Source organism: Leuciscus leuciscus, assembly GCF_965113295.1.
Source record: "Leuciscus leuciscus genome assembly, contig: HAP1_SCAFFOLD_377, whole genome shotgun sequence".
NCBI classification, from domain to species: domain Eukaryota; kingdom Metazoa; phylum Chordata; class Actinopteri; order Cypriniformes; family Leuciscidae; genus Leuciscus; species Leuciscus leuciscus.
Genome location: NW_028118362.1, coordinates 14222 through 38904, shown reverse-complemented (window position 1 = coordinate 38904; position 24683 = coordinate 14222). Strand labels below are relative to the sequence as shown.

The window sequence follows — 24683 nt, the reverse complement described above, 5'->3', positions numbered from 1 at the left end:
GGATTCAGTTACTGGGATTTTCACGCACAACCATTTCTAGGGTTTACAAAGAATGGTGTGAAAAAGGAAAAACATCCAGTATGCGGCAGTCCTGTGGGCGAAAATGCCTTGTTGATGCTAGAGGTCAGAGGAGAATGGGCCGACTGATTCAAGCTGATAGAAGAGCAACTTTAACTGAAATAACCACTCGTTACAACCGAGGTATGCAGCAAAGCAATTGTGAAGCCACAACACGCCACAACCTTGAGGCGGATGGGCTACAACAGCAGAAGACCCCACCGGGTACCACTCATCTCCACTACAAATAGGAAAAAGAGGCTACAATTTGCACGAGCTCACCAAAATTGGACAGTTGAAGACAGGAAAAATGCTGCCTGGTCTGATGAGTCTCGATTTCTGTTGAGACATTCAGATGGTAGAGTCAGAATTTGGCGTAAACAGAATGAGAACATGGATCCATCATGCCTTGTTACCACTGTGCAGGCTGGTGGTGGTGGTGTAATGGTGTGGGGGGATGTTTTCTTGGCACACTTTAGGCCCCTTAGTGCCAATTGGGCATCGTTTAAATGCCACGGCCTACCTGAGCATTGTTTCTGACCATGTCCATCCCTTTATGACCACCATGTACCCATCCTCTGATGGCTACTTCCAGCAGGATAATGCACCATGTCACAATGCTCGAATCATTTCAAATTGGTTTCTTGAACATGACAATGAGTTCACTGTACTAAAATGGCCCCCACAGTCACCAGATCTCAACCGAATAGAGCATCTTTGGGATGTGGTGGAACGGGAGCTTCGTGCCCTGGATGTGCATCCCACAAATCTCCATCAACTGCAAGATGCCATCCTATATATATATATATATATATATATATATATATATATATATATATATATATATATATATATATATATATATATATATTTTCATTCATTCATTCATTCATTCATTCAGTGGAGGAAAGAAAAAAAATACCCTCTGTGCTTTTTTTATTATCAAATTTCAAATTTACCATGTCATTCCCAACAGATACTATATTGGCAAAAAGGTGAGATTTGTCTTGCTGTAACCCTCCACCTATCTCTCCCACAGTATTCTCAGCTACTGAATAAGCTGTACTGTCAGCTTGCAAAAACATGTCCTGTGGATGTGCTGGTGGGCAGAGAACCACCTAAGGGTGCCATGCTGAGAGCCACAGCAATTTATAAGAAATCGGAGCATGTTTCCGAGGTGGTAATCCGCTGCCCACACCACCAGAGTGTCGCTGAGAATAACGAAGGTTTGTATGTTTTAAATACAGCTGAATTTGTGAGTTTTAGAAATGCATATACACTTGCCAAGTTGCAATGGAAGTTTGGTTGACGAGGGCAGCATCATTAATGTTTAAATGTATGCATCACACTATTTGGAAAGTATAACCATACAACTACAAACATGTAATGTTTAAAATTAGCAAGCTTCTCAAATGGCTAAAAAAGGCTGTTTAAGGAAGAGCCAAGAGATGAAGAGAAAAAAAAAATCACAAAATAATGTCAAACCAGGACTCGTCTTATAGATTGTTGCATGAGCGAGTGTGTTCTGAATTGCAAATGAGGCACACTAAAATTATGCAATAAGATGATATAAGAGCTGTTGGCCTCACTGGACCGGGATTTAACTAAATACTGAAGATTAGGGTGAACCAAATGTTTAAGAATCTGCACACTTGTCACCCCATTAATGATTGTGTTACTTTGCCTAAAAAAGAATTTTAAAATAATGCAATTTAAATTAGAAAGTCTTATGAATTTGTTAGAACAAATCCAAATTATTATATTGTATAATACAAGTTGATATTAAAAAGTCAGCAATGCCAGTCAGTATTCAGTTTTTTCTATAGTGATTGCCCTTTGCTCTTCTCAGGTGTTTCTCACCGTAGTCATCTCATCCGTGTGGAGGGCAGTCAAAAAATACAGTACCACCAGGATCTAAACACCAAGAGGCATAGTGTGACGCTGCCTTACGAGTCCCCGCAGGTACACCAGAATTCAGCACACTGCTTAAATTCTTGATTGAATTAAAGAATGAATGAAGCATTTAGGCCTATATAGCACTTTTTTTTTATGCTCTACTGTTCACTCAAAATGCTTAAACTGATAACACTGGTCTACAATTTTTATCTCAGAAGTCATCTACTTTGGAGATAAAATGTGCTGTTTATTATGTATTTTGATGTGGTGAATTCGAATTCACTTGAAATCAGTACAATTAAAACAACTGATTATCTACTGTTTCCAAGATATTTAAGTTTTTACATTTTACGTCTATGTATATTGTGTAGATTGCACCTGTCCTGTTTATGTAACACTTAAAGGATAACTCTCACCAAAATGCAACCTAGGGTCTTTTTGTTAATCTACCCGAGGCAAACTTTTGTTTAAAAGCATAATTAGAATGGAAACGCCACTTTTAAGTTTGACACCATTTTCGTTTTCGGTCAAATTGCCTTTTGAATGGGAGTGCTTCGGGCACTACTATGATAGCATCAAAAATCGCTATTTTTAAAACACTAAGAAGGCTCGACACAACATGAAACTTTGCTCTAAGTATCACCAGGGGCTCTACACATGAACTCGAGCATTGCATTGATAACATTGTTTGTGTACACAATTTACTAAAAAGAAAGATTTTTGAACAACTCACTGTAGCTGTGTCCGCCGGCATTTTGACAGTCAAAAATAGTCGATCTCCGAATGTGAATGAACTTACTCTGAATTTTAGTATTGCTTCTTATATGAGCATCCTTTTTCAAATACAAGGTCAATATTGATTTTCAATATTGATATTGATTTTCACTAAATTTATATGGAACTAAGCTTTAGGAGCTTTCCATCTTTACTCTCCTCCTTGTCAAGTTGCATTCGGAGATCAACTGTTTTTGACTGTCAAAATGCCGGCGGACAAATACGGTCAAACTTCCATTCTAATTATGCTTTTAAACGAAAGTTTGCCTCTGGTAGTTTAACAAAAAGACCCTAGGTTGCATTTTGGCGACAGTTATCCTTTAAAAAAAATCTGCAAAAGTATTCTATAAATCAAATGTATTATGAAACAAAAGGTAAAAAATTATAAACATAGTTTAGTCCAGGGGTATTCAACTAAAATTTAAAGAGGTCCAGTTTCTTGAAGCAAAGGTCCGGAGATCATAATGTCTAACTATTTAGCGTGATGTACATTTAAGTAGCCTAGTAGTTGTATCAACATCTGCATGTAATCAATACCTGACTGTCAAATCAAATGAATTCAGTACAATTCAAAAACTTTGACAATATTTATTGTCACGTAGCATAGAACTGAACATATATGCATGACTGCAGATTAGGACTGGGTGGTATATCTATGAAAGCTTATGGGTAGCAAATTTCTATTTGAAATGTAATATGCAAAATGACAATGCAATATGTAAAAGGGCAATGCATTTCTGTATTTAAATTTTTTTTTTAAATTCAACGTTTGGTGCAAAATGAAAATTCAGTTATAAAATGTACATTTGCCATTTCATACACTAGTTTTAAATTGAATACATATTTTAATGCTTTATAAGTTGCAAAATTAAAATGTATTACAGAAATGATTAGATCTGTTTAACAAAATTGTAATTTAAATGTTATTTTTTCTTAATTGCATTTACACTCACAGTTAAGACACTGGCGATTGGATTTCCATTAAGTGTCCCGCGATGAATGTAGCAAAATTCAATGTGCAATTTGAAAATGTATTCTGAGCCGATCACTTGCCCACCCCGCCCTGTCAATCACTGTGTGAAGTTGGCCCCGCCCCCAAACCAATGCAAAACGTCGGCAAAATAGGCTCAATCGTTTTTACTTCGTTTGTGCTGTAATTTTTGTTTGTGTGTGCTACTTCTGTTTTTTTAGATAGTAAAAGAATATTTATAGGTCATTCTGTCACCCAGCCCGCCACATGCTCCAAATAAAATAGTCTCATTCGGTTTGTGCCGGTTTTGTTTGTGCTGCTTCAGTTTTTGAAATATTAGACCAAGTTATAGACGATGACGTCACCAGCCCCCCGACCTGCTCCACATTCACCCAAAATAGTCTCATATGTTTGTGCTAATTTGCACCGATAAACGTTTATTTTGTGCTGCTTCGGTTTCTTAAATATTAAAATAATATTTATTGGTCATTCGGAGTTCACTCAGCCCCCCTACCTGCTCCACATTCAACCAAAATAGTCTCGTTTGTTTGTGCGATCGTTTGTGCCGGTTAAAGTTTCGTGTGCTGCTTTGTTGTTTAAAATATTAGACACTGAATTATAGACGATGACGTCACCAGCCCTCGACCTGCTCCACATTCACCCAAAAAAGACTAGGTCGATGAATTTGACCCGTCAGATGCAGGGTCGACATATGTATTAATACCTTATCAATATGCTTTATAAAATGGAAAGGGACTCGCATTTCTGCCTCATATTTTGATTATACAGCTGCATAAACGGAGATGGTCACACATCACATTCGTCACTTTATTGAACATTACAGTCAGTTATAAATAAATAAAGAGCGGTCACATTTTTCGGTAGCTATTAATACCGAATACCAATGGAGCTTTGTCATATTATGTGATCTCAGAGTAATAGGCCTATGCATTTGTAAGGAAAAACTATAGGATCTCCAACATTATTGGGTATTACAGTTAATAGTAGGCTAATAAGAATAAAGATAAGCATGTATCAGACAATGATAATATTTTATACAAAACAAAACCATCAACACAGTCCAGCATCAGACAACAGCATATATCGAAAAAAATTTGAAACTATATGGAATGAGGCAAAACCATTTATATCGATACAGTAGTTTGATACGAACACATCTGAAAAATAGCTGAGGACGCAGTGTGAGCTCCTGCAGTGAAAGTACATAGTACAATTTGTCCTAAACATGACACAAGCTTATATTAAGGGCTTCAAAATAACTGGTAAGATATAGTTAACAAGTTTTAAGCAGCTTGCCCTGTCAGATGCTCTGACAGATACTGTTGCTGACTGACAGATAAATACTTGCGCTGTTTAATGCGTTTGAGATGTGGTGCTTCCTCAGTGCTTAACATACATTTTACAGGTATATTCTCCATCTGTAAATGTTAGAAAGTCAAACAAATGTCCATTTCACTGTCAGGAGTGGACGACCCTTCTGCAAGTGAATGTCCGGTAAAATTCAAGCTTTCGTGAATGAGCACCCCAAACAGACGGAGCACAATAGAATAGTAGCACAATAATTCTGACTAAAATATATACTTTTGTTATATTTGTTGTTGGAGAATTTTAAACCTACAATAATTTTTTTTATGAAAGTGACCATTATAATGGGGTATATTATTAATTTTTATTTTCATTTTTAGTTTTGCCGTTAGTCAATTTAAAAACAAAAGCATTATTTATGTTTTTAGATTGTAATGTTAGAATGTAATATGATTTTAACCACCTTTTTGCACATAATACTATTGCATAGTCTACATTACATTCACTATATTTGTTTCCATATCCTTCAATATCAACATTGTTTGTAGGATATCATTGGGCAGGATGTGAAATACATTTATTTTATTTATTTTTAATAAGTACAGATTTTCTTTATCCAAATAGATAAACGTAGAAAGTACCGAGATATATATCGTATATTATATAGAAATTATATCCATTTAACCAAAAAATGCAGAGATATAGAATTATTTTTTATTTATTTTTTTATTTTTTTGGCCATATCGCCCAGCCCTACTGCAGATATGGATAATGTTCTCTCATTAACTAAATAAAAGTAGGGCTGCATTTCAAAATAAAAGAAAAATTTATAAAATGTGAAAATTGTGAAGGTTCAAATCAAGTGCTTAACTTAATTTCCCCTTTTCTGTTTCACATCTTGACTCAGCAGTCTCAAACTATTTTACAGATAATAAATCGCGACACATCTTAACAATTGAACAGTTTTAGAGTATCACTTTCTTCCCCTCTTATATCCCACTCCCCCACTTTTTTGCCCAGTGAGAGAATTGAGCTCTAGCTTGTCTTGCCAGGATTTTAAACCTGGGCTTGAATGGAGTCAGGGCCATTCTCATATACGTGTGGAGGTGCTCATTGGTAAGTCTGGAACGATATTTAGTTTTGATTGTTCATTGTGGAGAAAGCTGCCTCACAGTTGTATGTGGAGCCAAACATGGTCAAGATTTAAACAGCTACTCTCCTCAGACCTGGGAAAGCTGTCTCGGGGACCATTTGGAGCCAGAAAGTGGAAGCGTCAGTTATTACAGTTGTTATTATTATCAGTTATTATTGCTCTTTCAGGGCCACATCTGCTTGGAGATCAACCAATTGCATCTGGAAAGGCCCAGCATTTACCCATTTAAAGTGCTGTGACTTCCTTTAAGGACCCCTTGACATCTGTGATGAGAAATGGGTTCTGAATGAACATGATGAGCTGCTGCCCAAAGCTGAAGCTGTCAAAATGCTTGCTGAAGTTTACAATCAGCTTATCAATAAAGTCAACAAAAGACATCTCTCTGTCCCTGAACCTTTTCCTGCACTGCAGGTCTCCCTGCAGGTTTTCCTTGAACACCTCAAGTTTCCTCTGAAAGGAGCAGACAGCTGTCATCAGTTCACAAATTGAATTGTCCTTGCCCTGTAGCTTCAAATTAATTTCATTCAGATGTGAAGTGATCAACCAAACAGGCCACATTGTCCATCGGTTTCTCATTTTCTAAAAAGAGAGAAAACTGTGTTGCCTTTCAACTTCTTAGCTCTGCCAAAAAAGATGCTACTTCCCTCCTGATGGACCAAAAGCTCCCTAACACCCTGCCTTTGCTGAGCCATCTCACATTGTTGTGCAGCAAAAGATCATCAGCATTGGTATCAACTTCTCTGAGGAATTCCCTAAGCATGCGATGCTGGTAGGAAGAGGATGCCCTGAGAAAATTTATAATTTTCATCATTGTATTCATCACCTCAGCATGCTCATCTGACAGGGAGGTGCAGAGGACAGATTGATGAATGATTGCAATGGTAAGCTATGAGCTCAGGATTGTCCTCTTTCAGTTTTGCTACAACTCCTTTATCTCTCCCTATCATAGCAGGGGCTCCATCTGTGGTTATTGAAACCACTTTTTGTGGCTCAATTCCTCTTTGTTAACATCTCCTTTATGGCCAGGTAGATGTCTTTCCTTTTGTACTGGTCTGAAGGGGAGTGACACCTAACATATCTTCACAAATTGCTTTCCGGTCTGTTGAAAAACCTGATATGCACTAACAGCTGAGCATTGTCACACGTCAATGGACTCAACCACGGCTAAGCCTACACATGATGCCTTATGCATAGCCTCATCTAGCTGGGTTAGCACGTTCTGAGTTAATGTCACTTTTCTTTGTGGCAGATGACGCTGACATGGGTATTTGCTTTTATTTTATCACAAAGCTCTTGTTTTTGTTTTCCCTCAAGTAGTGTTTCAGTTACTGCACTCATGCATTAACAAACCGAACGGCAGGACTGTGTACTGATATGCCTGGCCCTCGAAGGCGAATCTCAAATATCGCCTGTGACGTGACGCTATCTGTATTTGAAAATACGCGTCTTTCAGATCTATTGACACAAACCAATCTCCTTGGCGAATCTGCACAAGGATTTGCCTGGTCGTGAGCATCCTGAACTGTCGCTTCACAAGCACTTTGTTCAGTTGCCTTAGATCTAGTATGGGTCTGAGACCCCCGTCTTTTTTCGGTACCAGGAAGTATCTGCTGTATAGCCCTCCTTCGCTCTGAACTTGAGAGAGAGGCTCTATGGCCCCTTTGCTCAATAGTTTCGTCACTTCGGCTCGAAGTAGATGTGCTACTTCTGTTTTTACCGTGGTCTCGACGCGCGCCACATAGCGGCGAGGGCGTCGGCGAAACTGCAGCGAATAGCCTCTTTCTATAATGTTCAGCACCCACTTCGAAACCCCGGGTAGCTTTGCCCATGCGTCTGCATGGATAGCTAGGGGTTGAATACGAAGCGCGCTCCGCTCGCTCAGCGATGGAGAAGCTTCGGCGTGCTGTAACACAAGCGTGGCGCTCGTGACATTTGAGGCATGGGGCGCGCTGATGACAGCGGGCAGATTGCCCGCGCTCAACTCCTCTGCGGTGGTTAACCGCGAGGGGGAGGGCTGGGCGGTTCCCGTGGGAACTGTCATGTCTATGTGTGGATGTGGGCGCGGGACAGCGGGCACATTTATCACACCGAAAGCATCGTTCGCTTGCGTGAAGCGAGTGCACGTTGGTTTCGTTTTTACAGAAAACGTGAAACATGCATAACGTGGTGTTAGTGGGCACTGGGTAGTGGGCACGTTCACCATGTTTGAAGCGCAACCGATCTGAGTCGGTTTTATGTGCGCGAGCCCTGTGTGACAGGCTGTGCTTGTGTGTAGGGATGGGCACTGGGCAGTGGGCATTCTTACTACACATGAAACACCATCGGCCGTGGCCGGGACACCAGAAAATACACTCTTTTGGGGATTTATCTGGGTAGCCGTGAAAACGGCATTTGTGTGCAGGCAAGCGGGTGACAGAACCGACTTGTTGGCTGCAGAAAACACTGGAACAGTCACATTTTCTGGAACTGGACGAGCGAATAGCTTTGGTGTGAGTCCGGCCGCAGCGGGACTGGAACACCGTCGTTTTCCTAGCTGTGCTAGGACGACTTCGGGGCCTCGGGCTTCACCGTGATCCTAGGTCACGAGCCACGTCCTGCGGGGCGGCGACCGGATGAGCGGGAGCGCGGTCTCGCGCTTCTGGCCTGGCGGCGCTGTGAAGTGGAGGCAGTGGGCTGTGGCTGTGAGCTCTGAGCAGACGGTTTCGCACGGCCTGCTGCAGAGCTGGAGCGCTTCGGGAGGAAGTGCTTCATAGCCTGAGACGCTTTCTGTACCTCTGCGAATCTCTCCACGAAGTCCTTGACGGAGGATCCAAAGAGGCCTGTGGCGGAAAGCGGGGCGTCGAGGAACGCGGTGCGTTCAGACTCGGCCATTTCCGAGAGCGTCAGCCAAAGATGTCTCTCAGACACGGTGAGAGAAGCCATAGTCCGTCCAATGGCTTGTGCTGCGGTCTTAGTAGCACGAAGAGCGAGGTCCGTGGCACTCCTTAAGTCCGGCACGCAGATCGCGTCAGGTCCTTCCTCATCCAGCTTACGGAGGAGATCGGCCTGGAAGATCTGGAGCGTTGCCATGGTGTGCAACGCTGACGCAGCTTGCCCGGCGGCGGAGAAAGCGCGGCGGAGCAGGCTTGACGTCGTGCGGCAAGCTTTAGAGGGTAGGGCCGGCTTAGCGCGCCGTCCAGCGGAGGGCGGGCATAAGTGGGCCGCTATCGCCTCTTCAACCGGCGGCAGCGAAAGGTATCCTTTGTTCTTGGCATCGTCAACGGCGGAGAATGCCAAAGAAACAGCAGGACGCACTCTAGCAGAATAGTTCCAGGCACTTGGCGACTTCTTCGTGTAACTCAGGAAGAAAAGGCGCCGGTCTGGACGCAGGCGAAGCGCGCTCCCCAGGCAGGAAAAATCCATCCAGCCGGTTGTGAGCGGGCTGCTCAGGCGAAGACCACTCGAGGCCGAGGCTCGCCGCGGCCTGTGCGAGTACTCGCATGAGTTCCGTCTCAATGGAAGCTCTCTTGCCTGACGACGTGCGGGCAGGGGGTGCGGGGTCCTCAGAGCCCGCCCAATCCTCACTGCCTGACGCCAGGATAGAGCAGGAATCATCCTCTCCCAGCAGGGCTTCCTCATCCGCGATGTCAACGGAAGCGGCGGCAGACGGCGGCCGCTGTCCGTCAGGAAGCGATACAGACGAAGCCGGGGAAGCAAGCGGGCGAACCGGCGAGCTTTGGCGGCTGAGGGAGGGTTCCGGGGCCCGCTGGGCACGGCGCTTTTTACGGCGCGACGCCGCGGCGGGCGGGGGAGCAGTCTCGGTGAAGACGGCTAGGCGAGTCCTCAGAGTCGCCATTGCCATCAGCTCGCAGTGAGGGCATCCGCCGTCAGCGAGTGCGAGAGCTGCATGTTCCTCACCCAGGCAGGAAACGCAGATCACGTGGCGGTCCCCGTCGCTGAGTGTGGCTCTGCACGAGCCGCAGGAAGGCATCTTTAAAAAGACGCTAGCTCTTTTGGAATGTGTGTCGCGGCGGCGACACCCACACACAAATACAGAGTAATAAAGAGAAGGATATAAGCGCCGGAAAGCGCAGCAGGAAGGCGGCGCGGCCAGCGACTTCAGTGACTCGTCCCGCTGAAGGTGCTCTCTCTCGACGGCGCGGCTTCTAATCCAGCTCCAGCGATGCGTGTGCTTCACTTGAAGGATGAAAAATCAGATAATAGCTGCCTGCGAGCGATATTTATAGGCCTAGACCTCGCCCATTTCGGCGGGACGTGACGCAGCGGGCGCGAAGTGCCCTGATTGGGTCTGACGTCACGCCAGGCCTCGCTCGATAGGCTGCTGCAGTTGCCGCAGAGCAGCCAATAGGCGCGCGAGCTGTCTCGCCTATGTCTGCATTGCTGCTGCAACGCGTTTTGCATTATTACAAAATTAAGGATAATTTTTGGCTTCAATATCTCGCGGAAAAGGATTTTCCCCTAGCGTAAGATATCTTACGCAGTACGAGAGACCTCTCGTAAGAGAACTCTACAAAACCAGTTGAAACAACTGGTTTGAACACTTCAATTTAAATTTTGTCTGAAAAACCTTTAAATACAATAAATAAAACTACAATATTTATAATTTGATAAGATATAGGGCCTACATTTGGACACACAGATTTATCCTTAAAATAATTTAGCCTTTGCCTGCTCATCAGACTGGCTATCTGACACTCTCCATTTAAAAGAGGGGCGATTAAAACTTTATTGTCCTGCACCCCCACGATAAAGCCTCTGAACTGCTCCTCTAAACCCCCCCACAGGCTTTCTGAGTTTGAGGCTGACTTAAAACAAAGAGAAGTCGCAATTCACACTTAAATCGCTATTCTAGACATTAGCATTAGGCTATTAAAGTGTTGATAGTGAAGGAATTAAATCATTTAGGCTACATGTAGTAAAATTTTGTCAAAGTTTATTAACTAAATATTTTATTATTTCAATAATTGAAGAATTGAAGAAGAACTACTTCGGTTTGGGCCAGCTTTTTCCAAGCAAAACTAAATACAATCTTCAAACGCATGTTCATTTGTTGTCATGTACAAAATGTTCAACTCAATATTAAATTCCACAGGGATCTTTGGATCCTTACAACCAGGGTGCAGTAGTTGTTGTTGTTGTCGTCGTCGTCGTCCCACCACAGTGCTTCGTGGTGCTGCTGTTAAACTAAATAACTTATTATAAAATAAAACTAAAATAAAACATTTTATAGAATAATTATTAACTTAAATGAAACTATCGCAACATTTTGACAAATTATCTGTTTTTACATTTTAATTCAGGGCGATTTACATTTAATTATTGATATTTTCACTCTTGCCTTGTCCTTTCCTCATTGGGAAGCGCTCACATGATAGCTAAGCAAGTGGCTTTCAGTTCATTTTTGTGACGCGCAGTTCCCGGAGACAGAGATGACAGACAAACTTTTGTCGTTAGCCTAATATGAATAAAAGTTTACAGTTTTGAACGATGTAGGCTAGGCTACTCTAATCTGTATGACCAAAAAATGACGGAGTATAATAAGTTCTTTTAATTTGTTATGAGAAAAATAAATCCAATTGAATGCACCGCCGCGTTTGTCGAACACAAATTCAACATGCCAGAATAAAACCCGACTTTAGAACATTCATTGTTTGTATTTTGTCTTTGTCCCTCTAGCTGGGTTCAGTGGTAACCACCATACTACTGAATTTCATGTGCAATAGCAGCTGTATGGGTGGGATGAATAGGAGGCCAATTCTCACCATACTGACCCTGGAGACATTCGAGTGAGTCCCTCTCTCCTATTTTCTCTTCTTTTATTTGTACTGGAGCACTGGAGATCAGGGTTGAATGTTTGGTGGTGTTCTTCATTCACAGCAAACAGGTCCTTGGTCGCCGATGTTTTGAAGTTCGAGTGTGTGCATGTCCAGGCCGTGACCGCAAAACGGAGGAAGACAATCTGAAAAAGATTAATGGGGAGATGGTTCCTGGGACAAAGAGAAGTAAGTGTTTAAATGAGGGGGCTGGAAATAAGATGGATAACCACCTCAAATAAAAAAGTCACAATTGCTAAGACATTTCTTTAAACTATTTCTCACAACTTTAAACACCAAAAAAAAACACTGCCTGTGTCCATTCTTGAAACGTTGCACCCATTTCCACTGCAGAAAGGCAGTTCATGTCCAGAAAGATCGGTTCAAAACTTGCTGGTCTCAAAACGGAGCCGGGGCTCTGGACATTCTGCGGGAGCACACAATAGTGATGCGCGGAGCACGATTATATCCGCGGACACCGGAATAATCCGCGGGTCGGTCAGGCCAAGTAATAAAACATAACATTCCAATTAATTTAGGATGGGTTGCGATTGGATGAGAGAGAAATTAATGTGATGATTTTATTAAAGATATGGAACTCTCATTTCACGGTAAAACGCAATGAATGTGCTTCACTCTTAACTTTCGTTTTCAACAACAACTTATATCTCTTCAGGGAAAACTAGTCTCGCGTAGCCAGACCTTCAGACTTACGGTAGGAGGTCTGGACTCTATCGCAGCTTTCATTGGCCAAGGACTGCCCAAGAGGACGTTTGACAGACGTAATGCAACCAATAACAGTTTTTGTTCCGCATCATGTTTAGGGGCGTGAAAATGTAAAGTTGATGTCCCTACAATTACAGACGGCCATACGTAAGTCAACTTATGCCAAAAGAGTAACCCTTGAACTAACACACAACGTAATGACGAACGCGGTTGCCCTGTTTGTTTGAACCGCGAGAGGCGTCAAAGTTTACGCTACTACATTGTCAAGTGTTACACTGCATCCAGAGAAAAAATTGGATATAGAAAACCAATTTGGCAATTAGGTAAAGTATTGTTATTGCAACTTAGCTGAATATATTGTGTACTGCAAGTATAATATTGTAGTGAATATTGTGTAGTATTGAATTTTATTCAGAATTTCCATACTGTAAAAATGCAGTAGTCCCAACTGCAAAAAGTTATTGAAAACTCTAAATGTTTTCATGTTATAGTACACTCAAAAATAATATTTTGCAAAGCTGCAAAAACAAGGTCAATGATAGATTAATTCTTCCTCAGCATCACGTCTTTGTGCTGGGTCCAGCCTGAGGACTTTGTTCACATCACAGGCAATGATGTCCCTTGCTAGGCAATGGGAAAAACCCTCTGGTGTGCCAGAGCCAGCTTGACAACACTCAACAACTTGCTCTTTCTCGCCCTCATCCTCTTCCTCCTCGTCCTCCTCGTCCTCTTCGTCCATGACCTCTTAGACGTGCTGTTCCTCCTCTCCCTCTCAGATTGTTTGCATTAATTTTTTTGGTATAAACGTCAGTGCACCTGTGCACTCTGAACTGGCTTATATGTTGTACAGTTGTTTTAATCACATCATTAAAAACAAGTGTGAACAAGTGGATGTGTGTAAACAATGACAACTGTGTTGTAGTTGTTCAACTTTTGATTTCCAGCACAGTGCAAAATGTTTTAGTGAGTGAAAATGTGTTTAGAGTTTTGCAAATAGTGTCTAACTGAACTTGTTGGAGGTTTTGAGTGATTTGACAAACATGTTTAGGCCACTGAGCATTTGGTCCAGAGAATGGGGTTTAGTGTTTTAGCAATTGAGAAAAATGATAATATCTAACCCATCCCAGTATTATGTGCATTATTTGTAACTATTTTATCTGTTAAATCTTATTCACCTTGACCCAATCACACCAGAGCGTCAGGTGTCTGATCTGTTAAAAGAGCCGCTCCCTGCTGCTGGTCTTGCGTGCAAGAAGATCAAGACTGACTCCAGTTCTGACGAAGACATCTACATTCTTCATGTGTGTAACATGGGAATATTTATAAATTAACTTGCTTTATAAAAAGACAATTCATGAAAATTTCTTAAGAGGGTTTTTTTCCCCTCATTTTCTAGGTACGGGGCAAGGAACGTTTCAAAATGCTGAAGACTATAAACGCTAGTTTGGAGCTTATGCACATGATGCCTGTTGCTGACCAAGAAAAGTACAGGCAAAAACGGTACGACTCCTGACAGCCATTTTGTTGGTCTCTGTTTTTGTTCCTTGTTGTAACACTAGTTAATATTTCCTTAATTTTTACATGCCAAATAAATAGTTTTTTTTTACTTATTTTAATCTCTCCTCTAGACACGCCTCAAAACATGATCAATCCTGTCTGCAGCCGAAGAGTGGAAAAAAAGATTCAGAATAAATAGCTTTTTTAAATGTTATTTTCTATGCACAAAAAAAATCAGTGTTCTGCTTCTAGTTGTTCTGAAGGTGGGGTAACCTGTTTTTGTTTTTTTAAGATGCCAAAGTTTCAAACATTCTGAATTTCACCACAAAAAAATGTACATGCTCTATATATATATATATATATATATATATATATATATATATATATATATATATATATATATATAGAGCATGTAAATTTTTTTGTATATATATATATATATATTATTTAGCCATTTTTCTTAATAGTAGTGAAGTAAAATGTTTTCTAATTCGACTTCATCTGTCGTGTACCTTACCTTATTCAAGTGTCACCAGTTTTTGCATGTTTGCAAAAACGCATGCAAAAGCTTTACTACTTCTATTTACTTCAGTAATCTTTTGTAAAACCAGCAAGGATATATTTGTAAAAATAAAAGATAAATGTTGAGTTTGTAATTGCATAATAGATCTGAAGTGTTTCTTAACCCTGACGCATCTAACTGCACAAATAGAAAAGGAATTTCAAAAGCGTTTTTATAATAGTTCAATGAAAAAATATATACTGTTTGGGTTCTGAGGTATAATTTCTTTAAATTATATTTAAAATTGATGTATTGGCTTTTGCTTGTCAAACAAGAATTCAGGATAAGCATACAATTTTTTATTGTCAACCTGCTTCAAACACCCTCAATGAAAATTACATTATTTCTGTTTGGGGTATCAAAAGCATCAGCATAGATACATCTTTACATAATGCTTCTGAGTTGCTGTACCTGCAGCAACTCAAAACTTTTGAGTTTTTTGGGCTTCAGATCCCTTAAACACATGCAATTTTACATCATTGGAGTCACATATCTAGTAGTAGACACAATCCCAAAATTCAGTTTAACACCATCAGCAACAGTTAACTTGGTTTTTGAGGCTTACATAAACAATATATGAAATAACCTTCATTCTATTTCCTTTCAAAATACTTTGTATCTCCTGGAGAATTTTTCTCAGATTACATTTAGAAGATCTTACCAAACTGGTTAGCTTCTCTTAGTCCTCTTGATTTTGGTACCCACTGCTTTGTTTGAAAATGTTAGACACCATGGTCCTTGCATGCTTTCTATAATTAAGAATTAGATGTCTGCCAGATGGAACAGAACCAGATGTCTGGTTCTGTTCCAATGTATTTCAAGCAAGCTGTTGTTCAACCACTTTTCAAGAAAATGAATCTTGATCCATCTTTGCCCCAAAAGTATATAAACCTATTTCTAAGTTACCTTTCATGGCTAAGTTCCTGGAAAAGTCAGTGTGTTGGCATCTCTGGAACAGCCTTAAAGTGGTTCTCTTCATACTTATCAGACAGGTCTTTTTCAGCCAGAGTTCAAAATTATGTATTACATTTTTTTTTTTTTATATATACATAATTTTGAACTCTGGCTGAAAAAGACCTGTCTGATAAGTATGAAGAGAACCACTTTAAGGCTTAACTTAACGTTCGTTTTCAAAACTGTGCAACTCACCGAGTGGTGAGTGGTGTTCGTTGATTAAAAACAAGTAGCTTAGCAATGCAGTTTCTGTCGTGTTTTATTTGTCATTTTGTAAAATCCCATTGATTTATGTTGGAGGACTCATTGCTCGTTGATATTACTGCGCTACCGGAAACGGAAAAGGAGTCTGTTTACATTTGGTTGTAGTCTTTTTGCTCAGTTCTCCGTCTCTCAGAAGGCTAGCGTGAGCAGAGCAACTGTGCTCTATGCGCTAGACACCGAGTTCCGTACAGCGTCCTTGTACGGCAAAGTGGTTGTCGCCATCAAGTGGTCGGGAGTGTGCTAACGCTTCAGACTCAAATATCGAGCGGAAGTTTATACGCGGTTGTGAGGTATCTGAAAAAAATTGTTCCACTATAGCAAATAACACGGATTGAAATCATACATTTCGCCAATGTATTTGTTTTTAATCATCAACGAACACCACTAACCACTCGGTGAGTTGCACAGTTTTGAAAACGAACGTTAAGGGTTGTTTTAAGGACATGTTCGTGCATGTCCATAGACAGCCACTCTGAAGCGGTCAAAGGCGATTCTAAAAGAGTCAAAAAGTCGAGACAGGACCCATCGTCAAAATTTCTGTGTCCACCACTCTAGTTCATCCATAACAAACTACAAAATAGACTCAAGGTGTTAAATACCGGAATTATCCTTTAAGTTTAGTTTAAGCATTGGCAAGTGTCAACATGTATCAAAAGACCATGTGTTACAGCAAAACCACTATTTGTAGAATATTGTAATGTATAGTGTAACCCATTTTAAAATATGACATAAATAAGAATAAATAGTTTAAAAGCTGCATAAATCAGTTTGAAAGTTAAGTGATTCATTTAATGTAAGTTAATTCATCAGTTAATTAAAAATGTTAATACAACAATTTAATGTTTAAGATTAAAAGTATGCTGACAGAAAATTCATGTCACTGCCCCTTTAAGGGACTAGTGACGCTAGACGCAGCACTTCAGTGACGCAGCACTGCAGCAGAGACCTGAGGGGGAGAGCAGAGGAGAAATCGGAGAGAAACGAGCTGTGAACTCGGAGAGCTAACATTAAAAACGTAGCTGTTTACAAGGAAATGCTTCGCCATAAACTGTTTACCAGTTAATATTTTGGGTTTATGAAAACTGTGAATGTTATAAGAGTGAATGTATGCTTTGTAAATGAAAGATGTGTGCGGTAGTTGTGTGGGAAACGGAGCCGTGAGTTAAAAGAGACTGCTCCACCGCCATTTTTTAGGTGAAAAAGCACCGTAGCAGTAACGTTACAACTCAGAGACTATGAAACATTCATTTGTGTAATTTGAGGATTTAAAAGGAGATTTATTGTGCTTATGACCTGTTACACAGGTCAGGTTTTTTTGCTTGATTTGAGGCTCGGTCAGAGCGAGGATTGGTCTGCAGTGTGCGGGTGTGCACATGCATAGACGGGATTCAAGATGGCGAGCCAGACCCAGACTTTCAACTCATCTTCCAAAATCCTTAAGTTATGTTCCAAAATCCCTCAACACACCGTTTAGGGCGCAGGTCATTTCCCCGTCAGCCCTACCGGTCTCTGACGAGGAAGGAGACGCGAGCTTCCTTTGTCCAGTCAGGGCATTAAGAGCTTATGTGTCTCGCTCATCTGTCTTCAGACAGACGGAGCAGCTCTTCGTTTCGTTCAGCGGACGTTCCAAGGGACTAGCCGTGTCGAAACAGCCTATCCAGATGGTTAGTTGACGCCATTGCGCTGGCGTACACTTCCAAGGGTATCAGTATGGGATACTGTATGGGTGTGGGATACTGTATGGGGTATCAGTATGGGTGTCAGAGCGCACTCCACGAGAAGCATGGCTTCATCGTGGGCCTGGTCAAGTGGGATTGCCTTGCAAGATATATGTATGGCGGCAGGCTGGGCCTCCCCGTCTACATTTATAAGGTTTTATAACCTAGAGGTTCCCGCCTTACAGGCCAGGCTGTTGTCGGTCTAAATATACCAGTACTGTCTGTTCTGATGCTATAGGTTCAGAATACTGTGTCTGCTGAGCACTGCTCGATGAGCACTGCTCGCAGATCGACCGCAAAATGCTTATGGGCAAATGAATAAGACCCACAATTTTCCATCAGTTCAGGCCGTACTCCGCCCTGTCTGTATGATGTAATTTGCGTCTGAGGGACGCTGCTATATGTGGAAGAGCGCGGCTCCGCCCCTCCCTCTTCCTGGACTCCCTGTGAGTTTCCCTGGTGATTATGCACTATATGAACCCTGGGCTTTCGCCCTTGGGTCTTTGGTGTCAGATCCCAGCACGCACAGCGTTTTACATTGGGTCCCCTAGCGTAAGATACTTACGCAGTACGAGAGACCTCTCGTAAGAGAACGTACTCGGTTACTAACGGAACGAGTACTGCGTATCTTGCCGTGCATGCACACGCTCTGGTTAGCTTCGGCGATGAAAAACCAGATATCAGCTGCCTGCGAGCTGGATTTATAGGCCTAAGCCACGCCCGTTTCGGCGGGACGTGACGCAGTGGGCGCGAAACACCCTCATTGGGTCTGACGTCACGCTAGGCCTCGCTCGATAGGCTGCTGCAGTTGCCGCAGAACAGCCAATAGGGATCTCCCAGTCACGTGACCCCTAGCCGCGTGTCAGCCATTTTGACAGAATACTATTGCACAAGCGCACATACATGAGAATGCGGATTATCACGTTTTATGGCTGCGAATTGATTAAAATAATGCATAATGGTCACTGTATTAATTATCTTGAGCCTGCTGAAATGTTCCTATAAATTTTCTTTCCAACTGTGCAATCTTAATAATAAATAGGCTAAATATATTTATCCACTAAGCTGCAGCAGTCCTATGCTCGTCTTCGTTAAGTTTTTTTTTTTTTCTTTCTGACATTTCATACCTGTTGTTAAATTTTTTTTATTAAATTGACTATAAAAAAGATTGCTTGTGTGTGCTGGTGTTCATTCCAGTCTTTTAAAATAGTTGAATGAATGAATGCTCGCGAGGTGCCTGTAACGATTTTAAATAGGCTAACGTTAGGCTATTTAATCAATAATGTACACAGGGTAACGTTAGAGGAGAACGACAGTCAACTACTTTGAATATTATAGCATTTTGGGCATAAACATGTAAATAGTGAAAAGACTGACATTGAAAAATGACACAGAATGATTAAAATGTAATATTTAAATATTTAATCCAAATAAATAAATGTTCGTGGTTCGCACTGATGTTATTCATTTGTTCTCACGCACTTCAGCGTCGCGGTCACATGGCCACTATCTATTATTAGCGCAGCGGCCGTCAGCTAACTCTTCACGTCATGTCGAAATATACAAGAGGAAGATAAAATAATCAGGAATCATAGATCCATATGAAGCACCACAAGTTCTTTTTACAGGCATTAAATGTGTTGAAAAACTTCCTGACATTGAGTTCGGTGACATTTACAGCTACCTTATTCACTTCCCATCACGCTACACCGGAGCTTCATTAAAAGCATACAAAAGCTTAGCAGGCTATCGGTATCGCGAGTCCGGATGGGTCAGCAACTCTTTGATTTGGACGCCAGCGGGGAAGGATTTTTCAATCATCACCGCAAAGGTGGGTCAATAGATGAATATATCACCAGCGGTTTAGCATTTTCTATTCCGTCAGGATGGCTGCTCCAAATGGCGTGACGTCACACGGGACGTCCCTATAGAGTTCCGGATCGTTGCGTCACGCCGCAATGCATTGTGGGAATCACGGTACGGAAGTAGATGTACTGTATAGTAGGCAGTAGGTAACGTTGATCATTTGGTCATTAATTTAGGTTATTTTTTGGAAAATGGTTCAGTATTGCTGTATTGTGAACTGCTGTAATCGGTCTCATGATCGACAGGGCAAACGCCTCATAAATCATATTAGTTTTCCCTGTTTTCGTCGGATGGCTTGGGTCGCCGCTGGTCGTCAATATACTAGCAGCTACCGGACGAAAACTGGATTATTGCATGTATGATAAATTACTCCTGAAGTGTAACAAACCCGCATAAACAAGCTTAGTAGCTCACAGAATCTGACAAGTGTGTGTGTCACCACTGATGCTTGGTTAACGGTGCGAACGATTGTTTTCTCCGCGTTTACTTTGTAGATCTGCAGATCTTGCACTCATTCATTTGTGAAATGCAAGTGAGCCTCCAGTGACAAGTTTTTAAATTGATCGGAGCAGAGACTTCTAACAGAAAGCACAAAGCCTTTCTTTAAAGTGAATTTCGTTTTGCATTAATTTGTATTTTAATAAATATATCTATATAGAAATGTCTACTTTTAAACAAACAATTCAAAACGAAAGAAAACAGACAGCTCTCTGCTTATGTACGTTAATCCGTATGCAATGTGCATTTCTCTCTGGCGCGTTCACTAACGTTACAGCGAAGGTCAACCTGATCTTTGCAGCCGACTGACAAAAAAAAAAACACACTTGTTTATTAATAAACAATTAAAGTGTGTGTGTGTGTGTGTGTGAATGTTGTTGCCGAGGGCACATGAAATTGTTAATCCGGCCCTGGATAGGAGAAAATATCAGGGAAACTGAGGCTTGGTGTGAATGTTGTTGCCGAGGGCACATGAAATTGTTAATCCGGCCCTGGATAGGAGAAAATATCAGGGAAACTGAGGCTTGGTAAGTTTTCATATTACTCCAGGCTTTGTTCATAGGGATCGATTCCGCCTATAATCAACTTTTTTTTAAAGTAGCGTTGTTTGGCTTCATTATGAAGTTTGTCCGTATATGGTATAGCCAACTTTTTTGTGTCACGGTCCATAACTCTTTCTGGATGCCGGCCGGCTACGCTAATATCTTATAAACAGGCTTTTGCGGTGCCTCTAAAATGGCCGCCGTTACCCACAATGCACCATTCCATAACATCTACGCCCGAGCTCTATAGGCACACGAGCCGTCTTGCCTATGTCTGTATGCTGCCGCAACGCGTTTTACAATAATACAAAATTAAGGATAATTTTTTGGCTTCAATATCTCGCGGAAAAGGGATTTTCCCCTAGTGTAAGATACTTACGCAGTACGAGAGACCTCTTCTAGAGAGAACCGAGGTTACGTTATGCAATGCCTATTTTTTTCAAGTAGTGCAATTCAACAGGCTTTTTTGTTTCAAAAACATTTGGCATTATTTTACTTCCATATTGAGCGCTGGTCTAAAACTGGAAAAATAATAGAGTCGTTGCAAAAGTAACGTTACATGTCGCATTAAACTGGAAGATTTTAGAATGTTAGGCATTCTAAACTTTTGAATAAGAAATAATATCAAGTCGTCAAAATACAACTCGTCAAAACTCCGCGAATCACAACAAGCGTATCGGTGAGAGCACTCATTTAAACAGCATAAACACACACCCGAACTTGACTGCACATCATATTTTTGACATTATTGATACTGCTTTCAATCGTAATGCAATAGAAATGAACACAAAAAACCTGCCTAGTGCCTACCCAGCAAACACGTTGCGTACCCAACCTTCTAACAATGTTTTATCAACATGGCCAAAAGGTTGCTATTAATACGTTGTGTGGTGAAGGTTGTTACAGCGTTGTCACAATGTTGACATTAAACCACCGTTCAGGGCCATTGCTTAAGGTTGTGCCAACGGTGTTTTGACAACCACTGGACTACATATGTACTCTTCCCTGAAGCGCGAAAATCAGCCTTTTAAATTTCAACTGCCCGTTGGATTCATTGTGTTGTCTCGTTCTTCATCGAGCAAGGATACGCGAGTATTGCGTTTTATTTACCTCAGCTAAATAAGATACATAATTATTCAAACACAACCTACAACTTCATTTTCTAATGTGACTAATGTAGCCTCGCTTGCACTGTTTAGTTTTTCATTTCATTTGTCTGCTATTTAGTCTCATTCGTTTCTTTGCTCCTCTGGATTTGTGGATGTTTCCTGGACTGATTCCGTTTACCGAACTTTATCGTCCGGCTTTCGAGTTTCGACTATTGTCTGCCATGTGCAACCGGTTTTGTTCATTAAATGTTCCGATCTTTGCTTTTTATGTTTTATTTATTATACTTGAAAGAAATTTATATATTCATTTATTTTTTTTATTTTTTCACAAATGTATGACTTTTGGAAGTGCAATTTGATTACCATATGCAGTTAGTTTTAAAGTTGAATTAACGTAACCTTCTGTAATTTTTTACTCTGCAGGTGTTGATTATAATTAGGCTAATTTACTGATAGCCCCGGCCATTAAATAATAATAAGGATAAACAATATATATATTTTTTTTTTTAAACTATATAATTATCTAACATATGACTAATTAAAAATTAACCTCAAAACATAAAATGCTAAATGGGGGATATCTATAGGCCTATCTAGCATAAAAACAAAAAGTTGTCAGAACGTCGACTCTCGATCAGTTGCTGAATGTCGTGCAACAACGTTGCTACAGCCCTGTCGCGTCTTACGTTGTTACAATAGGCTTGTTTGAGATTAGCAAAATCTGCGCAGAACCGATCACCGGTGATCAGCACGAGATGCATGCCGGTTAGAAATGTGTCCGAGTGCGGTCCGCCTTGCTCTGATGTCTTGCTGACGTATGTCAAAAATCTCTCGCGAGCGCAATGCGCACGTGTCGGATTCTGCAGTCAAGCGCAGTTGCTCTCCACCGACTGCGCCTGATCAAAAGCATGATGGGAAACGACTTGCGGACGACACAGCTTAATGCTCAAACAACCATGATGTATTGTTCTCTTTTAAAAAAAAATATTTTAAAACTCTGATATCATGTTTGTATGTGTATATAAATTATGAGCGAATATTCCCAAACTTCCTGACAGTGTGATCTGGGTTATGTGATGTCATTTTATAAATAAATATATATATATATATATATATATATATAAACATAAACATATGTCTGTATTAAAGTAAAAATGATGGAAAAACTATTTGGAATGGAATTAAATAACAAGTAGCCAGTTGGGTGTCTTGTTCATATTTATTCTCATATAAAAGCAACAGAACTATTGGCTGCCACGTAGACAGCGACGTTGCCAGAGAAGAAATGCAACGTGCCAAAGATGTAAATGTGTTTGCTGGGTACCTACAACACTGACGGTGGACTTGCGGTTAGGAGTAGAGCGACTGCGGACAAAGGTATTATTATTTTTTTATTTTTTTTGGAGTGCTGCTGGCGTATTCTTTCATGCGCACCATAATGACATCACACTCTGCGCATATGTTTTACTACATAATTTAACATATACATAGTCCTAACACTTTTTAAATAGCCCTCTTAAAGTGTTTATTACAAATAAATTACTAAATGCTTAAAATGAATAAAAGTAAATGAACAAAAATTTGCGTTATATATTTAAACCCTTTCAAAAATCTTGCCCCCCATTGTTCTCTGAATGCCCTCGTTGAGGTACCGCCCTCGTTGAGAACCACTATACTAGTCCATCAACAAGAATGCCAGGTCAGCATCGCTGTTGAATCCTTTACTGCTTTTTAGCTCTCGCCAACGAGTGAAAGCCTGACCAAGTGGGAGTCTTGGGTCTCACTTTCTCGTTTTCTTTTCCTTGACTCTTCCGACCGCGTTTTCTTCGTCAACTCTGCCATGGTTCGTCTGAAATGCGTGCTAGTACTGTAATGGGGTCCCCAAGTACTGGGGGGCTAAAAATGGTTTAGCTCCCCAGTACTTGAGCGAGCTCTTAACACATTATAGTCCTTCACATCTTTTGCGATCTCAAAATTCCATCCAGTTGGTAATACCTAGAATATCAAAATCGACTGCTGGCGGTAGATCCTTTTCCTATTTTGCACCAAAACTTTGGAACAGTCTTCCTAACATTGTTCGGGAAGTAGACACACTCTGTCAGTTTAAATCTAGACTAAAAACACATCTCTTTAACCTAGCGTACACATAACACATTATCAACTTCTATAATTCAATGTTAGGCTGCATAGATTAGGTCAGCCGGAACCGGGAACACTTCCCATAAATCCTGATGTTCTCGTGACATCATAAGAAGAATAGCGTCTACACTAATATTATTCTCTCTGTTTATCCCGAGGTTTACCGCAATCCGCCGGATCCAGGCCGCATCCAGATCTGATGAAGGACATTAGCCTAGACACGACAACGCAGTTCTGTTGTCAACTAGTCTCTCCCTTGTGATGGCTTCCTTCCCTTTCCCTTTGTACAGATAAAACGCTGTCAAAATGATTCCAGTTCACATGGCCACGCGGAAGCGATAAATAATTCTGTTTTATACATTTTTAAGGCCAGACAAGTAATTTGTTGAAGTAAATTTGTAAAGAAATACTACACGCCTGCGCACATATATATTCAAACGCGCATACCTATAGTAGATTGAACACATAATACGCATGTGCACGCCATCAGTGTTTTCACAGGTTTGCGTTTTTTAAGTTTGCCCAGAGATAACCTTTTTTCAAAAAATGTCAAGGCTTGACCTATTTTAAGGTTTGCGTTCTCGAACCGCCAGGCACTGTTGTTGTGCGAATGAGCGGGCCGGAGCACGTTAAGGGTATTCTGTTAGAACGGTGTCGTGTTAGCGGCCCATAAGTTAATAACTAATGATCTTTGAAACGGAAGTGAATCAATCAAAACTAACTTTAGCTGGACAATAACTTTATTCTAGAGCTGCTGTAAAGCCAAAACAATCTCTGTTACTTTAATTTCCTATTATCACTGTAACGCTGCTTTAAAGA

At 41.0% G+C, this 24683-nt stretch overlaps 1 protein-coding gene across 1 annotated transcript; it reads left to right on the top strand.

The window, feature by feature from the left end:
• Positions 1-1069: 1069 nt before the first annotated feature.
• Positions 1070-14876, top strand: LOC309491587 (cellular tumor antigen p53-like). The gene is made up of 7 exons (XM_082190653.1): positions 1070-1283; positions 1907-2019; positions 11853-11962; positions 12054-12178; positions 13910-14016; positions 14112-14215; positions 14344-14876. Exons 1-7 carry the CDS (start codon positions 1187-1189, stop codon positions 14405-14407), a joined length of 720 nt encoding a protein of 239 aa, XP_082046779.1. The 5' UTR covers positions 1070-1186; the 3' UTR covers positions 14408-14876.
• The last annotated feature ends 9807 nt before the right edge of the window (positions 14877-24683 follow it).